Source organism: Sinohyriopsis cumingii, chromosome 4, assembly GCF_028554795.1.
Source record: "Sinohyriopsis cumingii isolate HCF-2022 chromosome 4, ASM2855479v2, whole genome shotgun sequence".
NCBI lineage: Eukaryota > Metazoa > Mollusca > Bivalvia > Unionida > Unionidae > Sinohyriopsis > Sinohyriopsis cumingii.
Window position 1 is genome coordinate 36,936,265 of NC_142964.1, and position 20,971 is coordinate 36,957,235.

At 35.5% G+C, this 20,971-nt stretch overlaps 1 protein-coding gene across 3 annotated transcripts in view; it reads right to left on the minus strand.

Moving 5' to 3' along the window:
* Positions 1-11,203: 11,203 nt before the first annotated feature.
* The window catches only part of LOC149800938 (insulin gene enhancer protein ISL-1-like), a 63,841-nt gene continuing 54,073 nt past the window's right edge, over positions 11,204-20,971 (minus strand). For 2 of the 3 annotated variants that reach the window (XM_089955003.1, XM_089955005.1), the window contains exons 5-6: positions 15,324-15,506; positions 11,204-12,212 (exon numbers count right to left, since the gene is read on the minus strand). In XM_089955003.1, coding sequence (XP_089811129.1) covers positions 12,054-12,212; positions 15,324-15,506 — 342 coding nt within the window. In that variant the 3' untranslated portion in view covers positions 11,204-12,053. Of the gene's footprint in view, positions 12,213-15,223; positions 15,507-20,971 lie in introns of all 3 variants that reach the window. The other variant, XM_089955006.1, reaches the window with a different exon arrangement.

Sequence of the window (20,971 nt, forward strand, 5' to 3'; positions counted from 1 at the left end):
ATAAGGCACGAAAACCAACAAAATTACCATTTCGTGATATCTATATATCTATCTATTAAATTATATATATATTGTATTGGGGAAATGTCGAAAGGTAACGAAAGGAAAGTTCTTTCCATACTGCTTTTGTAAGTACCTCTGCTCTTGCTCTTGAACCTGCTCCTCCTGCTCAGACTCAGTTTTTAACTGCTCCTTTTCTACCTACTTCAAGTAAGTCATTTTTGACATAATCAGAAACGCATGAAAAATAGGCAATGTGTGTTTACATTAGTCAAGTAAGCATCAACATTGTTTGTGCTTATTGACAGTGTAATAACTTAGTTTTGAATAGGTTGTAAAGATTGATTCCTGCTTGATAATTAGTTCATTTTATTTGTTATAGCGTTAGCTGACATTTTGTATGCAGTTTTGAGCATAAGTATAGACGCGGCATTTAGTTGGGTAATTGAATCATAACCTTTTTTCGCAACCAAATGAATCCAGCTCTTTCAAAGTAAATATTGTCTGTTTCTTACATCTTCTGTGACTTTTGATTCATGGGCTATTGCAGTTACAATACTACTTCTACTTGTATCCTGTTTATCTACACAGTAGTTACTAACGTTTTCTTATTTTGTTTCGTTGTCAGTCTTTTGGTTAACTTTTACCACCAAAAACTGCATTTGATGGAATACTGATGCGTACATCGTCTCTGTTCATAACAGTGTTCAATCCGAGCCTCAAGTTATGAAACAACTTTTTCAAGTTACTGTTGTATCCGATAATTCTACCCATTTTCATAACTATGTCACCTGCCACTAACAAAATACCTCACCCATAATATCATAGTCTGATTCAAGTTTTTAATTTATCATGTGTTATTGAAATTTGGTCATGATACTTTCAAACAGATTGTGTAGCAGATGTTATTTTGTATCGGCACACGTAGTGTGCTGATTACACAGGATTTGTTACTTTGTTCTAACCTTGCAACACCATTATCTACTAAACAAGTACTATCGTTAGGAAAAAGCAAGTCCATGCTGTTTTTATCACTTGCTAACATTGTGGACAATTTTCTCAAAAATTCGACATCACCTGTTCTGTATTTATAATGGCGTTCGTAGCCATTTAACACTTTAGCTGATGCATGTTCTTCTAGCCCATATGTACTGTTTTATGTTCTTCAAGTCCATTATCCGTCAAGCATTCGTTTTTTGCCATTAATATATCTCCGTTCATTATGTGGTGCATTGTGGAAAGTTAAAGTTATTACGGGTTATTTAAAATTATTTTTGATTATACTTCTGTTTGTTGCATGAAAACTCTGTTCATTGGGGAAAAGCAGGCAGGAATTTTCTTATTTAAAAATAAATATAATATCCGCATACTTATTGACTGATTATGCTGCACGTGATTTATTCGATAACAAAAGATATTCAACATCCATATGATGTCATCCATTCTGTCCAGTTTTATTCATTTTGCCAAAATCTCATAGCACACTGTGCTCCGTATGTGTTTCTTTTGCATTGGGATATTTGAACGTGTAATCAATGGAACTCATTGACTTATTTTTGAAATAATCTCTCTAATTTAGAAGAGTTCTAATTTTTTTTTAATATTTGTGAATTGTCATTTTTAAGTGAGCTATGGGGCAGTGATTAAGTAGTGTGATTGTTTATTTTAAAATAAGAACTACTTTAGTTAATTATCACATATTTGTACACTTTAATTATTTTTCTTATAATATTTAAATCGTGTTACATGCTCTATGCGTTAAATAAGTTTAGAAATATTCTTGTCGAATTATGATTATTTTTCAATCTGATTTTTTTAAATGAAAATTTACTGTTGTGGTTGCGTACCAGACGAAAACCATGCTAACAAATATGGTAACCTTTACGTTTTTAAAGTGATACAAATATTGATACCTGGCGATCAGCATCTTTCGTATATCTGCCACCAATTGTCCATTACTCATTTTATTGCCTTATTGTGGAAAATGGGCATGTATAAAAAAAATGTCTCGATTGTATAACTCTCCTTCCTTCGGAATTTCTTTTCCGTCTTTCACATGGCCGGAGGTAAAACCTGTTATGGTCAGTGGCTATAAGCTTGTCCTATGAATTTTTTACGTCTCCTGGATATGTCTTGTCCGTGTGTCGTGCATGTCTTTGCTGTGTAAATGTCAATGCCAAGACGAATAAACATAATGTTGAACACGGGGCATGTCATCCGAGTCTCGTTGAAATGGCACTTTACAAAAATCCGGTACACTATTACTGTCATTTCTCTTCTGGTGAACGGACCTCATGGCCCTCTCTACAGACATTTTATCTGGTAGTTAGGTGGAGTCAAAGAGTTCGTTGTTTCAGAGCGAAGCGCTTCGAGTAAGTTATTTAATAGTTTACATTGAGCTTTCTGCATTGGAGACCAGCTTATGATCAAAATATTTGCTTTATGCACATGTACCACAGTAAAGCAATATCTTTGCATTTCTTTATATATATATATATATATATATATATATATATATATATATATATATATATATATATATATATATATATATATATATATATATATATATATATATATATATATATATATATATATATATATATATATATATATATATATATATATATATATGTATGTATACAATCGCATCAAATCACTCAATCCCACTTTTTCATTTCCAAAATGTATTTGGATAGATTTCGCTTGAAGTTATTTCCGATCTCTATACATGCAACGTTTCATTCATTCTAGTTTATTCCATCATTTGTCTATGATGGTTCATGCTGATGGGGAAGTACGTCATCCCAACTAGTATATCTGATCACGTCATATTGTTAAGCATATTTGATTTAATTTATATTTGATTTAATGTAATTGTTTGTTTGTAAATTTTAATTTTGTTTTCATTACACGTTAAAGTAAAGTAATTTTGTTTACAGGAATTTGATATTTTCCAGAAATTAGTTTGCCGTAACCGTTTAGTCGTAGACACCTAATGCTGACCTAGTTCCTGACCTTGATTCAAAATTAGTATCATTTCGAGAACTTCTTTTTTAAAATTCTTAATGTGTGATTTATAGGGTGGAATCGAAACTGACTGGGACTACATGACTTTAGACGTAAATAGCTTCTACGATATTCTAGAAATTCTGGTTTCACCGGAGGGATGACCATCATCCGGGAATCTGTTTTGCGTCTTAAGTTAATGTATAACCTTTGTCTTTTGAGAAATAATCTCAGTTGGGCGTTTTACCTTCGATACTGAAATGCGTTTGTTGTGGCCAGTTGAGTTGAAATTTTGTTTTATGGAATGATTAATTCTTTTCCTGGAAATATCTGAGTGCTCATACAGAATTCTTGAACAAAGACATTTATTTAAATCTTATTCGGAATTCAAACACCGGATTATTTTCTGTGGTTCAACAAAGAACTGTAGACACATCCTTAACATAAAGTCTTTAGCATACATCATCGCCTTCCATATTGGATTTTCGTCAGGAGTCGAACTCACATTCATTAGAACATTATATTACTATGACTAATAATTTTGAATTCTTGGATTATTCTTGGAATATTTTTTTTTTATTCTTCACCTCATTTTTGCATTGTTTTCCCAGGGAAATAAACTATTTGTTAAATTTGACAAAGTTTGTTGTCTTCATTCTTTTCCTTGTTACTGTTTATTAGAGCCTAAACAAGTAACAATATATCATACATATAAAACTCGCAAAAGGAATGATACACGAACATTATGCTAGTTAGATGTATGATATCCTTTGAACTCATAATCTAATATTACAGCAACTATGACACTTATGGCATTGATTGTTTCATGGATATGAACTGACTAACATGTATATTCTTAACCATCCAAAGTGGATTTATCCAGCTATCGAATACTAATCTTGCATTTATAAGTCTGCACTATTAGTCCTTGAAGTGGGGGAAAAGAAACAAATACCTTTGAGAACTGTTTTCATATTTATGTATGGAGGGAGCCAGTCGAAACAATCTGAAAGAAAAGCATGACGGCATGCTCTGTCTCTATATTAAGCTTCGGTGTTTGTTCAAGCTATTACGCTGTTGCATAATCCATAAAAACAACATTGATTCTTTAGAGACTCAAAAAGAGAATAAACGTTAAGAGGCGATGTATATACTTGCTTATAAGCCGAGTCAAACTGCAAACAACAAACATCATGACCTGTGGTAGCATTATGTGCCTACTGATTAGGGTCTATGTTGTTTGCGCTACTCCGAAGAAAAGAGTGCACAGTCCCAGATCTGTCGGCGCATTATGGCACGGAAGATCTGGGCTTTTTCAGTTTGCAGTTGCACTCGACTTATAAGTGAGTATATATGGTGAAAGAAGGCTTGTGCTTTCACGTTATGCTTGATGGATATCCAAAAGGACGTTTTTGAAATACTAGTACAATGAAATTTGTCGCTTAGAGATGAATGGTAGTACAGACTGTGTTACACATGCTTTTGTTAAAACTTCTTAGTTTTACCAGAGGCAATGAAACGGACCGACCAGAAGCAATGATGTCAACCCGGATTTGGATCGGTGTTTTCAGAAATCATTATCCGTCTTTTCCGAATAACACATATATGCCGATGGTCATTATGAACATGTTGTTTCTTTTTTTTTTTATAACAGTGTCAGATTATGACATTGTGTACTAAATAGATTATTCCTTGGGTCATGTATGGTTTAGGTCTACCGTGAGATTAGAACATATTGTTAACCAATTGGAAATTGTGCCGCTGGCTAGAGACAATTCGTTTTATTTTCAAATTATGCAAGTATTATAATCGATTAATCATCTGAAAAGTTGGATGAAAGAAAGGATGGATGTCAGTTCAAAAGAACAGAAAGATAGAAAAAAACAAAAACGAGACGTAAAAACAAAGAAATATATCTATAACAATAACCACTTCAGTGTTAACTATTCGTGGACCTGATATGACATTTTAATCAAATCCTACCAATGAAACAAGTACGTTAACATGCACAAGTTATTCTTGGCATTTATTGCTACGCACTGAGCGAAAAAAAATTGTTTCATTCAATTTTAGTCTTGGACCAGAGAGGAATTGTGCATACTATTAGTTCCAAATGTATTTCCTATAGTGCGATGGAATTGGTTCATTAAAGATATAAACTAAACGAATTTGGTTGTCAATCAAACGTCAACTCATGAAAATGATTGACGAAATTGCCTTTAATTGTTTTACTAATTGTAGTTTTGAATTTAGAAGAAAAAAATCATTTAGAAAAATCTTACTGTGCTTAATTGATATAGAATTAATTAGTGCGTGTGTTATAGTTGTAAATGAAACAGAGTTGTGTGAATGGGGGAGCAATTGCCAACGAGAAACAATGTTGAAGATGAACGTTTTGCTGTAAGTCTATGAATGAACATACATACATACATACATACATACATACATACATACATACACACACGCACGCACGCACGCACGCACCCACCCACCCACCCACCCACCCACACACACACACACACATACATACATACATACATACATACATACATACATACATACATACATACACGCACGCACGCACGCACTCACGCACGCACGCACACACACACACACACATACATACATAAATACATACATACATACATACATACATACATACATACATACATACATACACATACGTGTGAAAATTAGATACTTAACTCTGTTGACTTTTACCTCCCTCAGTCCACTGTAATTTCATCAACATATTTTCTGTTTTTGTTAGACATTGCAACTTACCCTATAACAGCTCTCACGCGATGTTTTTGTGGCATTTTTTTCTTCTTCTAATTTTAAATTTCATTGCGTGATAACTGTCACCGATAAGTTCAATTATCTAGCATAAATATCTTGCCTTAGGGAAACTCTACTTGATACATGCAGATAAAATTACTACAGTTAGAAAGTCAAAAACATTTGCATGTGAGAGAAATAAATTCAACGATGTTCTATCGCGCCACGATTCGAGCTTCAGATGTGTGCTAACATGTCGCTTTCCGTCTACCAGAAAAATGTAACAGAATATTGTGTTAAATACATTGTATGGCGATTTTTCTTATAAAAGTAGTGTAATGAAACAGAACATGTCTTTTTCATGCCTGATGAGATAGACCTTTGTATAACACAAAAGCAAGCATATTTTAGAACTGTTTCCAGACAGAACACGTTCTTGTTATGTCGAATGCAGTGAAAACATGAAACTGTATCGAGCTGTATTTTGAGTGCAACAACCTAATATGTATTTAATTAAAAGTGAAATGCGACATTTAATAAACATTCAATCCTTTTCTGCACACACACAGATATGTATATATATATATATATATATATATATATATATATATATATATATATATATATATATATATATATATATATATATAGAGAGAGAGAGAGAGAGAGAGAGAGAGAGAGAGAGAGAGAGAGAGAGTATCTACCTACAAATGCATGTACGTACATGCGGACGTACATAGTTACTCTTTCAATCCTAAAGTGATATTTTTCAAATTACCGGTGTTGCAACATTGCAATATCATGAAAATTGTACACTGCATAGCCCTTTGCTCAATAAATCTTTCTTTACTAGCTACAGGCTAAGACACTGCTACAGAAAAGATAGATCAGAGTGGCCCAGTAAACACTGCCTCTGAGTTCGACTGGCGTGAGGTTCGACGGGCTCCCGCCCCCCCCCCCCCCCCGTATTATACGTAATAAATGCAAGTCTATTTCTAAAAAAGAAAAAGACGAATACAATTTATTTCTTTTACAACATTCTCAAGAACAAATGAGATCTCGATGGGAAGAAAATCTACATGCGTAGCTATGGTTTGTTTTCTTTTACGGATTTGTCTATTTTCCAATCTTGTGTGGTCTCGTAGTTTTTTCTTCGATCATATCAGTACTTTGTCAGGGGTGTGAAACTAAGTCAATAAACTTTCTGAAAGTAAACCAGCTCCCCTGGGGCAGTGTCTATCTCACTGCACTGGATCTGTCAGCCCCTAGGCGGTGAGACTCTATCTTAGATATGGCATGCACATATTTTGACAGAACAAGCGATGTCTTCATTTGTGTATTTTCCTTGTGAGTTTAAATATTTGTAGATATCCACATGTGAGAGACAGACAGACAGACAGACAAACAAACAAACAGACAGACAGACAGGCAGAGAGAGAGAGAGAGAGAGAGAGAGAGAGAGAGAGAACGGGCATAAGAGATCTCCGTGGTTAGACTACAGATCCCCAAAGCCCCAAACGCCGGCACGTAATTCGCTAAAATCATTGCACAAAAACACCTAAATTCCGCCATGATAGTGATTGAGATGAAAACATATTTCCCTCTTTCAGAATTGGCACACTTTCCAATTATTGTTAGAAAGGTAACCAGTCAGAAATCATATTTCCTCATGCAATATACGACTGGACTGTATTTTCCTAACTCCTTGAAACTTGACAAACAAATACAAGTGAATGTATGAAAATTAGCAAGTAATTAAGTTATTATTCCACTTCCTTTCCTCCTTGCAGGCAGTTAAAGGACGCAAATATTTATATTTGCGGTCTTGGATCTCACTCTGTATCATCAGATCTCACTCTGTATCATCAGATACATGTACATGTATTTCGGATCTCACTCTGTTACATCAGATCTCACTCTGTTTCATCAGATCTCGCTCTATCGTCAGATACATGTACATTTATTTCGTACTGAGTTTGAGAGACAATATGAATAGGAATAGTGAACAGACATACAACTGTTTGTTGGATCAAATTTCCTTTTCAGATGGATTTGATTAAATGGTGAATAATGGATCTTTGAGGCTGGACTGTGGTCCGTGTCATGAAACACAGTGACTATGTATATTGCCTTTTTAAACTGGTAGGTGACCAAACAATCCCAAATTTATAATCAGGGAAGAAGAATGTAAAGTCATTTGCTAAAAATAAACATACAAATATTCAGATAATTAGTTATAAAGTATAATTTTAAGATTTCCGGGTTTGTGTCACAACATGTTCTATTACCATTATGTTGTATTAACTTGCTTATTCAGCGTAATATTTATTTTTGTGAAGTTTCGGTAGGGTCGTATTCGCGAAATGAAATATCTGCAATTACACATTTTCTGCAGATGAAACAGGTGAAAGTGATAGATCTACCAAAGTAAATCACTGAAAAAAGTGTGACGAAAAGACATCGCGAAATTAAGTTAATGAGAAAATGTAGGTTTAACGTTGCAACATTTACATACTTTTCTTGTCACAACTTCACCCTCTTTCTGGACTTTGAAAAGTATTGAAGCATATGGATTTCTTGTTCAAATACTGGTAATCCATCTTTCTAAAATGCACTAAACGACAAAGGTATCTACTATGTCGTTGTTATAAAACTTGATTTATCAAAAGTCTTCTTTACTAGAAACAGTTAAATTAATGTCCCCAATGCATCCAGTCATGTATATTTACATCCGGGGATGTTTATATCTATATTAAATACCTCGAAAGGGTGACATAAAGGCAGAAATACGATAGTCACGAAACTCAGATAGTGATGTTGTATTACAAGGAATTGGTACATGATAGACAGGAATTGGCAGCTACTAGATAACTATTCTTGTATGTCTTGTAGCGAAAAATGTTGGATAGGACACATGTGAACCTTGTGTTAGACAGGACACATATGAATCTTGTGTTAGGTAGGACACATATGAACCTTGTGTTAGATAGGACACATATGAACCTTGAGTTAGATAGGACACATATGAACCTTGTGTTAGATAGGACACATATGCACCTTGTTTTAGACAGGATACATGTGAGCATTGTGTTTGATAGGACATACCGCTCCGGTGGCCTAGTGGTTTGAGCGTCCACCCCAGATGAGGCAGGTCGATCCCCTGCCGAGTCATACCAAAGACTTATAAAAATGGTACTAACAGGACTCACGGTATTAATTCAGTTCCCATAGTAAACCTTTGCAAACACCATGATATTAAAAATTCAATAACTTAACATTTTTGAGTGCTCATGATCAAACCTATATTTATCAGTATAGATGAAACAAGGATGTCAGTTTCTGTGTAGAGGAAAGTATATGAGCCGCGGCATTTTCTGGACCTGCATGTGTTTGAAACATGTGGTTTCAATTCCACACCAAAGAGTCCGGTAAAATTTTAGTTATGAGTGTTCCAAACTAAAGACTGTTAAAGGACTGAAATTCCATCAATAAAACAATGTCTCTATTTTTTTTTTCTCACTTTCAACTAGGATAAGCTCTCAAAAGATTATTCTTCCTACAACATAACTTACATTATTAACCAATCCTGGTCAGCCTAACCCATATATACTCTATTTTATGTTCACCCATTTCCAGGCTGGATCCCATTTTTCCATACCATTAGTACCGTGTGTCCAACAGTTGCCTCGCTAGGCGCTCAGCATTAAGAGGTTAGTGTTAAGACTAGTCGGCTTGGTGTCAGGATAATGTGACTGGGTGGGACATACGACTACATGTCTGCGGCATGATGCCTCAGTGCTAGACGTCATCTTAAACTGCCACACTGCAGACATCGTAGTGATATGACTGGACAATTGTTAAAGCTACGTTAAAAATCTAAATCACACACACACACACACAAACATATATATATATATATATATATATATATATATATATATATATATATATATATATATATATATATATATATATATATATATATATATATATATATATATATATATATATGAACCTTGTGTTAGACAGGACACGTGTAAACCCTCTGTTAGGACACGTGTGAACCTTGTGTTAGGCAGGGTACCCGTGAACCTTGTGTTATATGGAACACGTATAAACATTGTTTAGATAGTACGCATGTGAACCTTGTGTTAGGACACTATGAACCTTGTGTTGGATAGGATACATATGAACATTGTGTTGAATTGGAAACATGTGAACCTTGTGTTGGACAAGACGCCTATGAACTTTGTGTTGGACAGGAAACATATGAACTTTGTGCTAGACAGGACACGTCCGAACCTTGTGTTAGGATGAATGTGAAATATTTATTAGACAGGATACATGTGAACTTTGTATTAGATATGACACATCTGAATCTTGTGCTAGACAGGACGCGTATTAAATTTGTGTTGGACAAGACATCTGAACCTTGTGTTAGACTGAATACATGTGAATCTTGAGTTAGAATGGATATATGTGAACCATGTGTTAGGATACACATGATCCTTGTGTTGGATATGACACATGTGAATCTCGTGTTAGATTGGTATACATGTGATCCATGTGTTGGATAGGCATACCTGAACCATGTGATGGACAGGACGCACATGAACATTGGCACGGCATAATAAATTCAAAATAAATCTTATATTAACAGGAGACAGACTACACTTCTGGATTTATCAGCAAAAATGAAGAGATATCACTGTTTACGCGCGTTTGTAGCGAAATGGAATTTAATAAGGATTCATTGTATTGAAATATAGATGTAATTGATCAGAAATATATTTGGTTGTGCTTTTAAATGAACTAACACACTTCATTCCCTTGTTATAGATACGTTTCGTAAATCTTTGTTTTAACAAGAAATTGCGATTCGTCGAACGAGAAATGAATGAAAAATATGTATCGCATTCTTAAGGATTTTTAATTGGAAGATTAAAACAACAACAACAACAAAACTGGTGCTACATCGCTGGACGGCTAATAAATTTGTAGTTTAATGGACAGTTACTGGGGCTAACGCTTGTTTCGTTGTATTGATCTACGAAATAAAGAATTTTTTTAAAATCAGACATTTTATTGTGTTCTTATCATTCATATGCATCATCAACCCCACCAAAGAACAGGAAACGATGGGCAGATCAAATACAGTAGAAAAATAAATTAAGACGAAAAGTCAGAAAATGATGCACTGAGAACAAAGCATAAGAGAGAGAGAGAGAGAGAGAGAGAGAGAGAGAGAGAGAGAGAGAGAGAATCGTATCGATAGTTAATATTGTATTTTATGTCAATCGCCTACTGAAGTAAAACCTCGGCGTTAACTGTTGCCAAAAGTAGGTTATAAACAAAACTCTAAAACAATGTTTGTTAAGTGTAGAAACGAGAAAAAATAATCACTGATAAACCTTACTGAAGTTTAAACATTTATTAACTTAAATTATGATAATTATAAATAAATTTAATTAAAACTTATGTATAATGATTCACAAAAGAAATACATTTTACTTTGCACAAAATCCTATTGACCTGCACGTGCATTATCTGCATGCACTCCGCTTCCGGCCTTCAGAGTTTGCGAGTCACCATTTGATACAAATGTTTTCAGCCATGATAGTCGTAAACAGAGGACCCGATTTTCCAAGAGTTCTAAGGGAGGTACTTTCATTGATTTTCTTAAATTAAATTTTCTAACATCTATATGATAAAAAATAAATTACGTTTTGGTTTTCTTCTGTGAAATGAATTATTTGTAGCAGTTACAATATAAATGAGTAAAGCGATGCGCTTCAAATAGTAGTACACATGTATGGGCATATGGATGTCCCATAATCGTCCTAGTGTTTGGAAATATTTTGATTTTTGTGGTCAAACATGATCAGTCACAATAATACGTACAACACAATATTTCAAATATATACAGATATTCATACGAATTCATAAAAAAAAATGTTGATATTGCCTTAAAGTAATTTTGATATCCATGAATATCTTGACACAGTCAAGAACAAACATTACTTATCCGGGATGTATTTGAGCAGGTAAAAATGAACTTTCCTCACTAATCGTCATTACACAACGAGAATATGACTTGCTACGCTTGTACACATCTCTGTGAAACGACCATAGTGTATCCACGTTATCCACAATATTAATATTTCCGAGAATCGTATCTCCAGGAAAAGTGAGAACTTTGTCCTGATCTACAACCCGTTGATTTTGTTGTGCTTGTAACTTCAATATACACAGTGATAACTGGTGAATCACTGACTCATTGGACTCGACAAATCCGAGGGAGTCTCGCCATAATCTGAGTTGACTGAATCGGGAGCCTGCAAGTACTCGTCACGCAGGTGCCAATGTGAGTAGAAGTCGTTGTGTGGTGGTGAGTCGTCCGAGTCCATGGTGTCAAAGGAGTTCATCTAAAATAAATAAAGACAGAAATAAATAAAGAAATTAGATCTACCATTCCAATCTATTATTTTTTTTTCTGGATATATATATATATATATATATATATATATATATATATATATATATATATATATATATATATATATATCAGTCGAATATTTAAGATCAATGGTTACATTTATTTAGAAGAAAAATAAAAACCTCTTTATCGGCAAGAATTAGATATAAAGTCACAACACAAAACAACAACACAACACAACACAGCACAACACAACACCAAAAAAATGTTTTCTTCATATCCAATTAATGCATCGTCATTTCAGTGCCAAAGTTTCGCGTAAGCTTAAGTTGGTTTTATTTATGTGTGATATTGAAATCCAAAGCAAGGGCTCATTACAAATATCAGTACTGGTAACATGCATCTTGGTTTGGTTTGTTGTTGGTGTTGGGGATTAGTGTCAAGGCAAGCTGAGTAAAGTGACTTGCTCTTAACTGCACGGCGGTACCGAACTGCTAATCAATTCAGCATTGGTAGGATTCGAACTGACGCCCTTTCGGTCACGAGTCCGGCACGCTGGCCAATGAGCCACTGCGACTCATGCCTCTGTTAGTCGCTACTTACTACATGCGGGAGAGAACATTGGATCTAGTCTACATCCGCAAGCTCGAAAAGATTGGGTGGGTGGGTGGGGTAATAAAGAATGTAAAATTATCAGAAAAGCAGTAATCCGTCAACATTGCAACGAATTTCAGCATTAAAATACTATGATTTGTATATTCCAATAATAGCATAATCTGAGGAGTGTCTTTCTTGAAATTGTATAGCTTTTTTAAGTAAATAAATAAGTAATGATTGACGTGATGGACTTGTAATCGAATGGTCGCGGGTTCAAATCCTTCCATCAGCACAAGTTGATGTATCGTTGGTCAAGGTACTTTACTGTTTCGGCACAAAGTAAGCTACGCTTTTTCCTCCCTCAGACCATCTGGTGGCATATTGGTTAGAGCGTCCGCCTCGGAAGCGGGAGGTCGTGGGTTCGATCCCCGGCCGAGTCATATCAAAGACTTACAAAAATGGTACTAACAGCTCCCTCGCTTGGCACTCAGCATTATGAGGTTAGTGTTAGGACTGGTCGGCCTGGTGTCAGGATAATGCGACTGGGTGGGACATCATACTAGATGTCTGCGACATGATGCCCCAGTGCTAGGCATCACTATAAACTGCCACACTGCAGACAGCGTAGCGATATGACTGAAGTTTTGTTTTTTAAAGCTACGTTAAAAATCCAAATCACACACACACACACTCTTCCTCCCGCACTCTCCCTCCCTCTCTCTCTCTCTCTCTCTCTCTCTCTCTCTCTCTCTCTCTCTCTTTCTCTCGTTGCTTAAATATGCATGAATTACCGACTATAGGCTACATAAGAAAATAAATGTTATATTTATTAAAAAGGTCTTAAAATATATCCATTCTCCTATGATCATATGCAAGACCATAAACGTCTCACATCTATAGTACCCATTACTGCCAATCTCATTTGTTGTTTTTTGTCTGATATTTATGACAAACAAGTAAAAACATAAACGAAGACACATATAGTACTTTCGTTTTTAATGCAAGAAAAAATTGATTTTATTGAAAAAACTGTTTAGGAAACATTTTATATATACAATACGATGTATCCTGTATGATGAAGGGATGGACTGAGTATGTATGTATGTATGTATGTATGTATGTATGTATGTATGTATGTATGTATTTATGTATGTATGTATGTATGTATGTATGTATGTATGTATGTATGTATATGTGTTTGTGTGTGTATGTATGCATGTATGTATGTATGTATGTATCCGCCATTTTCTGATAGCATAACTATGGCAGTCAGTTGCTGTTTCCTATTATTACCATATTAACATCGTAATTAATCACATTGCCTGACATTTTCGCATATCACTCTGAACTATAACACATGCCATATCAGCCAGAAAAAAAAAGTCGGCAGCAGCAATCTACGACTTTAATAGCAAAACTATAAGGCAAAACAAATTATACATGTCAACAAAAAGCTACGACGATCTCAGAAAAATATGAAGAAAAAGCTCATATATAAATTGACTGATTCGTTCCTCGCAACAGCTATGCAGGGTAGGAGGGTGTGGGTGCATGCAACAAGCAGACTCAAGTTAAGCAATTAATGTAATTAAATAATGTAGGTAAAACAACTTTGGAAACATGTATTAATGCATGTGATGACGGATGTTAAATGCTGTCACTCAGAGGGAACATTGGTTCGGATTTATAAATAATGTACGATTATATATATATATATATATATATATATATATATATATATATATATATATATATATATATATATATATATATATATACATATGTGTGTGTGTGTGTGTGTGTGTGTGTTTCCGTTTGAAGCAAAATTTATCGAAGTAGTTGCGTACGTGGGAGATAAATATATTTGACTTTATTTTAAGCAAGTTCTATATACTTCTCGTATGTTCTACGAACGGATAAGTTTTGTGATTATGTATGACATAACCACACACGCTTTTCATAATTTATTAATTTGTACAGAAACTTAGTTGGATGTCTTCATTCGCGTCCGGCCGCAAAAATGTATGACATTACTTACGTGTATTGAATCGAAAATAATGATATGTGCTTTAAAACTGCATCATCAATGTCATCTGATTCCAAATAAAGAATTTTTCCATGCAAGTTTCAAGTTAGATTCGAAAATGAATTTGTAACTGAATTTGTGCTTACTTTCCAGCCCAAACAAGAGCTTTTATTTTTAAAAAAGCAACAAAAATCAAACTTCAATTTGGCTGTGGGACTGCACGTGTGATTGGTTTCTTTTAGGATTGGCACTGAATCGAGTTGCGCCAAACTTTCTTTTTGTTTTAAGGTATCACAAACTCGTTATCGAAATGGGCGTGGGAATAACAATGATTGCATAGCAAGCTGCGAGAGAATGAAAGAGATCGATTACCGTACCGATTAATCGGCGTAGCTATCGTCATATTTATCTGGAATCGTCATAGCACACAACCATATCGTCATCATCATCATCTGGTCTGTCACAAAATGCGCTCACCAGTTGCTGAAACGGGGGCTGAGGATCAAGTTCGCTTTGCATGGCAAATTCACTAAGCGCTTTCCAGGGTGGTTGGTAGCTCTGGACTTCAACAGGGTTCACCTGCAGAGGACTCTCGTGACGTACGGGACTTGATGCCACCATTGGGACTCCTTGTAGTGGACCCTGGAGGCGGCTTCCGTTCTGGAAGAAAGGACAACGGTGATCACACGATCATTGAAATAAACTTGACAGTAATGCATCTAGGGACTTTGTGCTATGAAAATTATTCAGTTATTCAATGATCTTTGGACGGGGTTTGGCGGACAATACCAATTACAACCGACAAAACATAAATGAGAGTTACAATTTGTAACTCAGATGAACTCGTTTTGTCAGCTTATCTTAAAATAATTTATTTGTGAATTATGTAATGGTGTAAAGCCTGAAAAAAACTCGAAGAACTACTCGTTGAGCACATTTTCTTAGCAATGGTTACCAGTACATAACAGTGGCTCAGTTAAAGTAGAAACATGACAATCACACTTTATGAGACAGCTTGGTCTTAAACTGTCGACATAAACGTGTATACTACAAATCGTGGGGACTTCAGAATAATGCGAAATTTGTTTTACGTATGAAGTATATATAATGATCCCAATTCTACACGCGTCCTCTGCTATGTTTCCAATAAAACTATGCACACGTTCCATTTTAAGTTATACCAAACACTAGTCCTCCATTAATTTTAGTCCAGAGTAAAAAAAAGCATTTGTCACTCCACGAAACTTTTGAGAACTCGTATTTACGAAAGATTTTCACGATTTTGCTGCTTAAAAGGACTATTTTGTCTTTACGTATATGCTCATAACAAGGCGCTAGTTGTGCTTTTAAAGTTTACAGATGAAAGAAATGAAAAGAAAATTAACCGTAGATCCAACGGCAAATATGGTTGTACGTGCCTACATTGAAGATAAGCAAATTTCGCGATGACGATACTCATTTCCCGTCCCGAAAACGATCTCCTGTGTGTACACCGCACAAGCTGTGTGCAAGACAACTATATTTTCCCTTATGATTTTGAGTGTTCCAAATGATTAGATATCGTACTTTCATGTATGGGGTCTTTGCGTGAGTTACAGTTTAATTAACGCAATCATAAAAGTAACGCATACCTCCAGGAATCCTTAGTGACATTAGCATATTTTAAATCAACCAAAAATGTTTTGACATATTGCCAATATCTATGCATTTTAAAACTTTCTTAAAATGATATAATATATGCACGATTTTCGTCTCTATGTCTCTCACTATACATACATACATACATACATACATACATACATACATACATACATACATACCATCGATTGACTGGAGTGTTCTTCTATCGGGATGTCGACACGAAAAGCTATAACTTCGTGAGTGCATCGTAAATTTTTTACATTGCTCCGAGTCTCGTTACTCATTCTTTTAAGACGTCGTGAATATCAAGTATAATTTGTTCATACTCTTGTATTCAGTACAATCGCTGTTCTGGTTAGTCTCATTCGAAAACAGGAGATAAATATTTTTTTAAACGTTTAGTCGTATGTCAAAATGTTATAAAACTCGAATTAAATGTTTTGACGTGAAGATGATATCTGCCGCTTCATAGCAAGTTATCTCGAAATATCACAGTTGAGACTGATAGCGTCACTACAGTGATTTATTCTGAATATAAGATATTTGTACCCTGGGATAAACCCCAAACCTCCACCAGGCGTAGTATCTGGTAGCCTTATATCGGTCATATAATAGATAAGTTCTTCGTGTGGTGTTCTTGCATGTATCTGCCGCCGAACCAGTTCCATGAACCATAAAGGAAAATAATTATGAAAGTAAGCGTTGAAAACAAAACCATGTGCGAATTCCCTTGAATGTGAAATGATGCAATAAAATCGCAACAGATTCCCCCCGACAGGGACTGCGCGCACAGCTATTAAACACTACGGACATGACTGCATGAATGGCATTGTAGTCTGTTGGTATCTTGAAAAATCTAGTCTGATCCACAACAGAGTGTTTCTTGATATTAAATAATGCGCCCATAAAGTATACAGATTGGATCATTCACACTGTCTTGATAATGCCGTTATCTGTATAAAATTACAACACAGTGTCACCAAAATCATAGTACGAAACACACTTTCCCTGTCCCTACAGGGTGTATGACTCATTGTTCGATAAAAACTTGGACATGAAATTGCAGTCCAGACGATATTTTACGAAAATAAAAATAAAAAACATTTTTATCGCAAATATAAATGATCAGAAAACTACTGGAGCGGTGAAATTATTTTTCGTTTAGCCATAAATTTCTGTCTTGTTGCCGCGATCGTGGAACAATGAAATCTTATCTGCAGTAATTGGGATGGTACAAGATTTCTGGTCAGATTGAGTCAACTCTTTGTTGAAATAATTGGCGATATTAAATACTGAGAAATTAAAGAAGTGAGTAAACAGTGAAGAGCGTCTTTCATTATTTGATTTCAGCAACCAGCGGAGACGGCAGTTCTAACAATTGTACAGTTTATCATATTACAACATGGCCGATATGTAGCGTCTCTGTCATGGGGAAAACGATTAATTACTGCACAGGATTTTTCAAACTGGATTCTGGGAAAGTTGGAAATATTGACATGCACTAATCTATTTAGCCAAACAATAAAGACCGATATGCAGTGAGATGACATTTGTTTGCGACTGAAAGGAGATCAAACCAATTCTAATAATTCAACAGAAACAAAAGTTTATTTATTGATTAACTGATTGATTTGTTTATTGAGTGATTGTTTGATTCGTTAAATTGATGTTGCAAGGCGCATCCACAGGCATGTCAGTTAAGTGTATTTCACAGAAACACACCATTGCTGATGAGTCGAGTTGCTATGCGCATTATTCAAATGTGCAAGCCACTGGACACCTTGCACGCAGCATTGCAAAATGTAGTCGTTTTTGTTGGGGGGAGGTGTGCCTATGCAACCAACTCTATAACCTTTATTGTTTTTGAAAAGTTCCATGGTATAGACAGAATATAATAATCCATCGCATTTGCATATCAAAACCAAGAGTGACACATTAAATTCTTATCCAACACATTTTTTTTTAATACTTAGACGACCCTTTTGGGGGGAGGGGAGAGGTAGAAATATATTCCTCGAGCATTTTAACTAGTAATGGCACATATTTATTTTTAGTTCTTATGAACCTCGTGAACAAGTTCAAGAAAATATAAATAAGTCGGTAGTATAGTCTTTTGATGTTGTTAGTCAACCGAACTTGTGTCATTAGCCTCTTTTGAGATAACACATTGGGACCGGAGGCTTTGCGATATTTACTATGTGTCTAGATAAATATGAATCTAATCCTGGTCATGCGACCGGAGCAAATATAACTGTGTGTCTAGCGCAGTAGGAAAAGGTGATTATGTTAAGGAATATGTGCTCAAGCGAATCTATCGACTAAATACATGCATGAATACAAGGAAAGATGACACAGTGATACGTAGTATTCTTTGGTACTATATAGCACGAAGAACAACCTTGCGTGGTACCACTAACTAATATTTGCTCTTCATTGCTCATCACTGTATACAAAACCTAATACGTAATTCCACGCAAAATGTCCAAGGAGGGCAAAACAAGATTTTTTCCCTAGGCCATATCTGTATTGACAACTTGAAATTTTTTAAGCTGTGAAAATACGTGTAGTTGACAAAAACAGACCATACAAACTGTCGTTTCTAGACAAGACCTCTCTCTCTCTCTCTCCTCTCTCTCTCTCTCTCTCTCTCTCTCTCTCGCACGCACTTGCTCTCCCTATCTCTCCATTAATTTAACTAATTTAGATCATCTACATCCTAATCCACAGGAAAGCCACGGAGACTGGCATTAGTATGCCACAGTCACTGAAATTGGCATTACTATCCAACAACGTCATGGAAACGGATTAGTATGCAGCAAATTCATGGAACCTGGCATTAATATGCAACAGTGTCATGGAAGCGGATATTAGTATGCAACAAAGACAAGTAAGCTGGCACTCTGATGCAGCACAGTCGAGGAAACTGGCATTAGTACACAGCAAAGTCATGAAAACTGGCATTAATATGCAACAAAGACAAGGTAACTGGCATTAGTATCCAACATTACGGAAACTGGCATTAGTATACAGTAAAGACATGGAAACTGGCATTGGTATACAAAAAATCATGGCAACTGGCATTATTATACAACAAAATCATGGAAACTGGCATTAGTATGCAACAGTCACGGAAACAGGCATTACTATGCAATGGTCACGGAAACTGGTAACAAAGCTGTGAGATAAAGTTTAAACTCCTACTATCACACCGCTGAAATACTTTTAGAGTGCCATTTGAATCAGTACAGGCTTCGCGCATTTCTTATAATAACATTATCTGTCACGACTACGGAAATAAGCACTTCAGATAATAATGAAATCTTTATTTTATTCCCGATATTTAAGGAAGATTTGTGCAGTTACTGAAAATTTAGATCCTTGAACAGGGTGTCTCGATACAAAACGAAAATGCAGTATCAGAAATGAAAAGATGTTGATAGTTCTGCTTAAAACAATGATGGCCTACGTTACCCTGGATCTCCTATTTGATTAGTCTAGAAATCAATTTTTCAATGGAGTGGATGACTCAGTCACCAGGGTTCATCAAAGGCAAGTTCCTAAGGAGATGGGCAGTGTACTGTCACCCGGTGTCGCGGAAGACGACCCTGTTGAACAATCAAGCAGAGTCGAGAGCGAGGGTGGGAAACATGTCTGCCAGAAGTACATGACTAATGACTCGTTTAGCGCGCGCTCGGGTCACGTGCCGGGACAGAATATGTGGATCATGACAAAACTTTGCACTGTCAATTTGATATTCAAGAGCTATCTCTGAGTTACAATCAAAGGTCTCGTCAAACTCAACAGATGTACATTGCAAATATATTGATGTCTGGAAAAGCCTCACGCAGTTTGTTTGATAAAGAAAGCATTTTATTGTATTTGTTTCTTTTGTTACGTTTGAATACAATGTGTTTTCGCATGTTTGCACTGGCACGGTTTAGAAAATTTTCTTTTCTCAACAAAGTATTTGTTACTTCCTTGGACTGAATGCACAAACTTGATTGTTTACTCACGTCATATATCAAAACGGAATAGGCGAGAATGTGTACTGGCCTGATTTGGGACATAACAATCTAACTGAATGATGACAGAATATGAGGTTCATTATACTATTTCTGGAGGCACAAACTGATTTTTTTGTTGTTGTCTGATCTACTTTGCTTAGATCAATAACTTTAATTTACAGTATGCTTACTCCATGAATCTTTCTCAGATCCCATGGTACCAGAGGATATAATTTTATCGAATCGCAAAGTAATTTTAAGCTCGGTGACAAAAACAAAACCATAAAATGAAAACAGAAGTTTAATCTGCGTCTTTTTATGAGCTCCACTATGGACATCCAGTTCTCATTGAAAGACCTGAAGCACTTTATATGGGTAACTTTATACACCCATTTCGTGAAGCGTTCACTAAAAGTCGGTGGGCGCGCTTCCTTGGTCTACAATAAAATGTAACATTAATGCACCCAATTTGCAAAGACG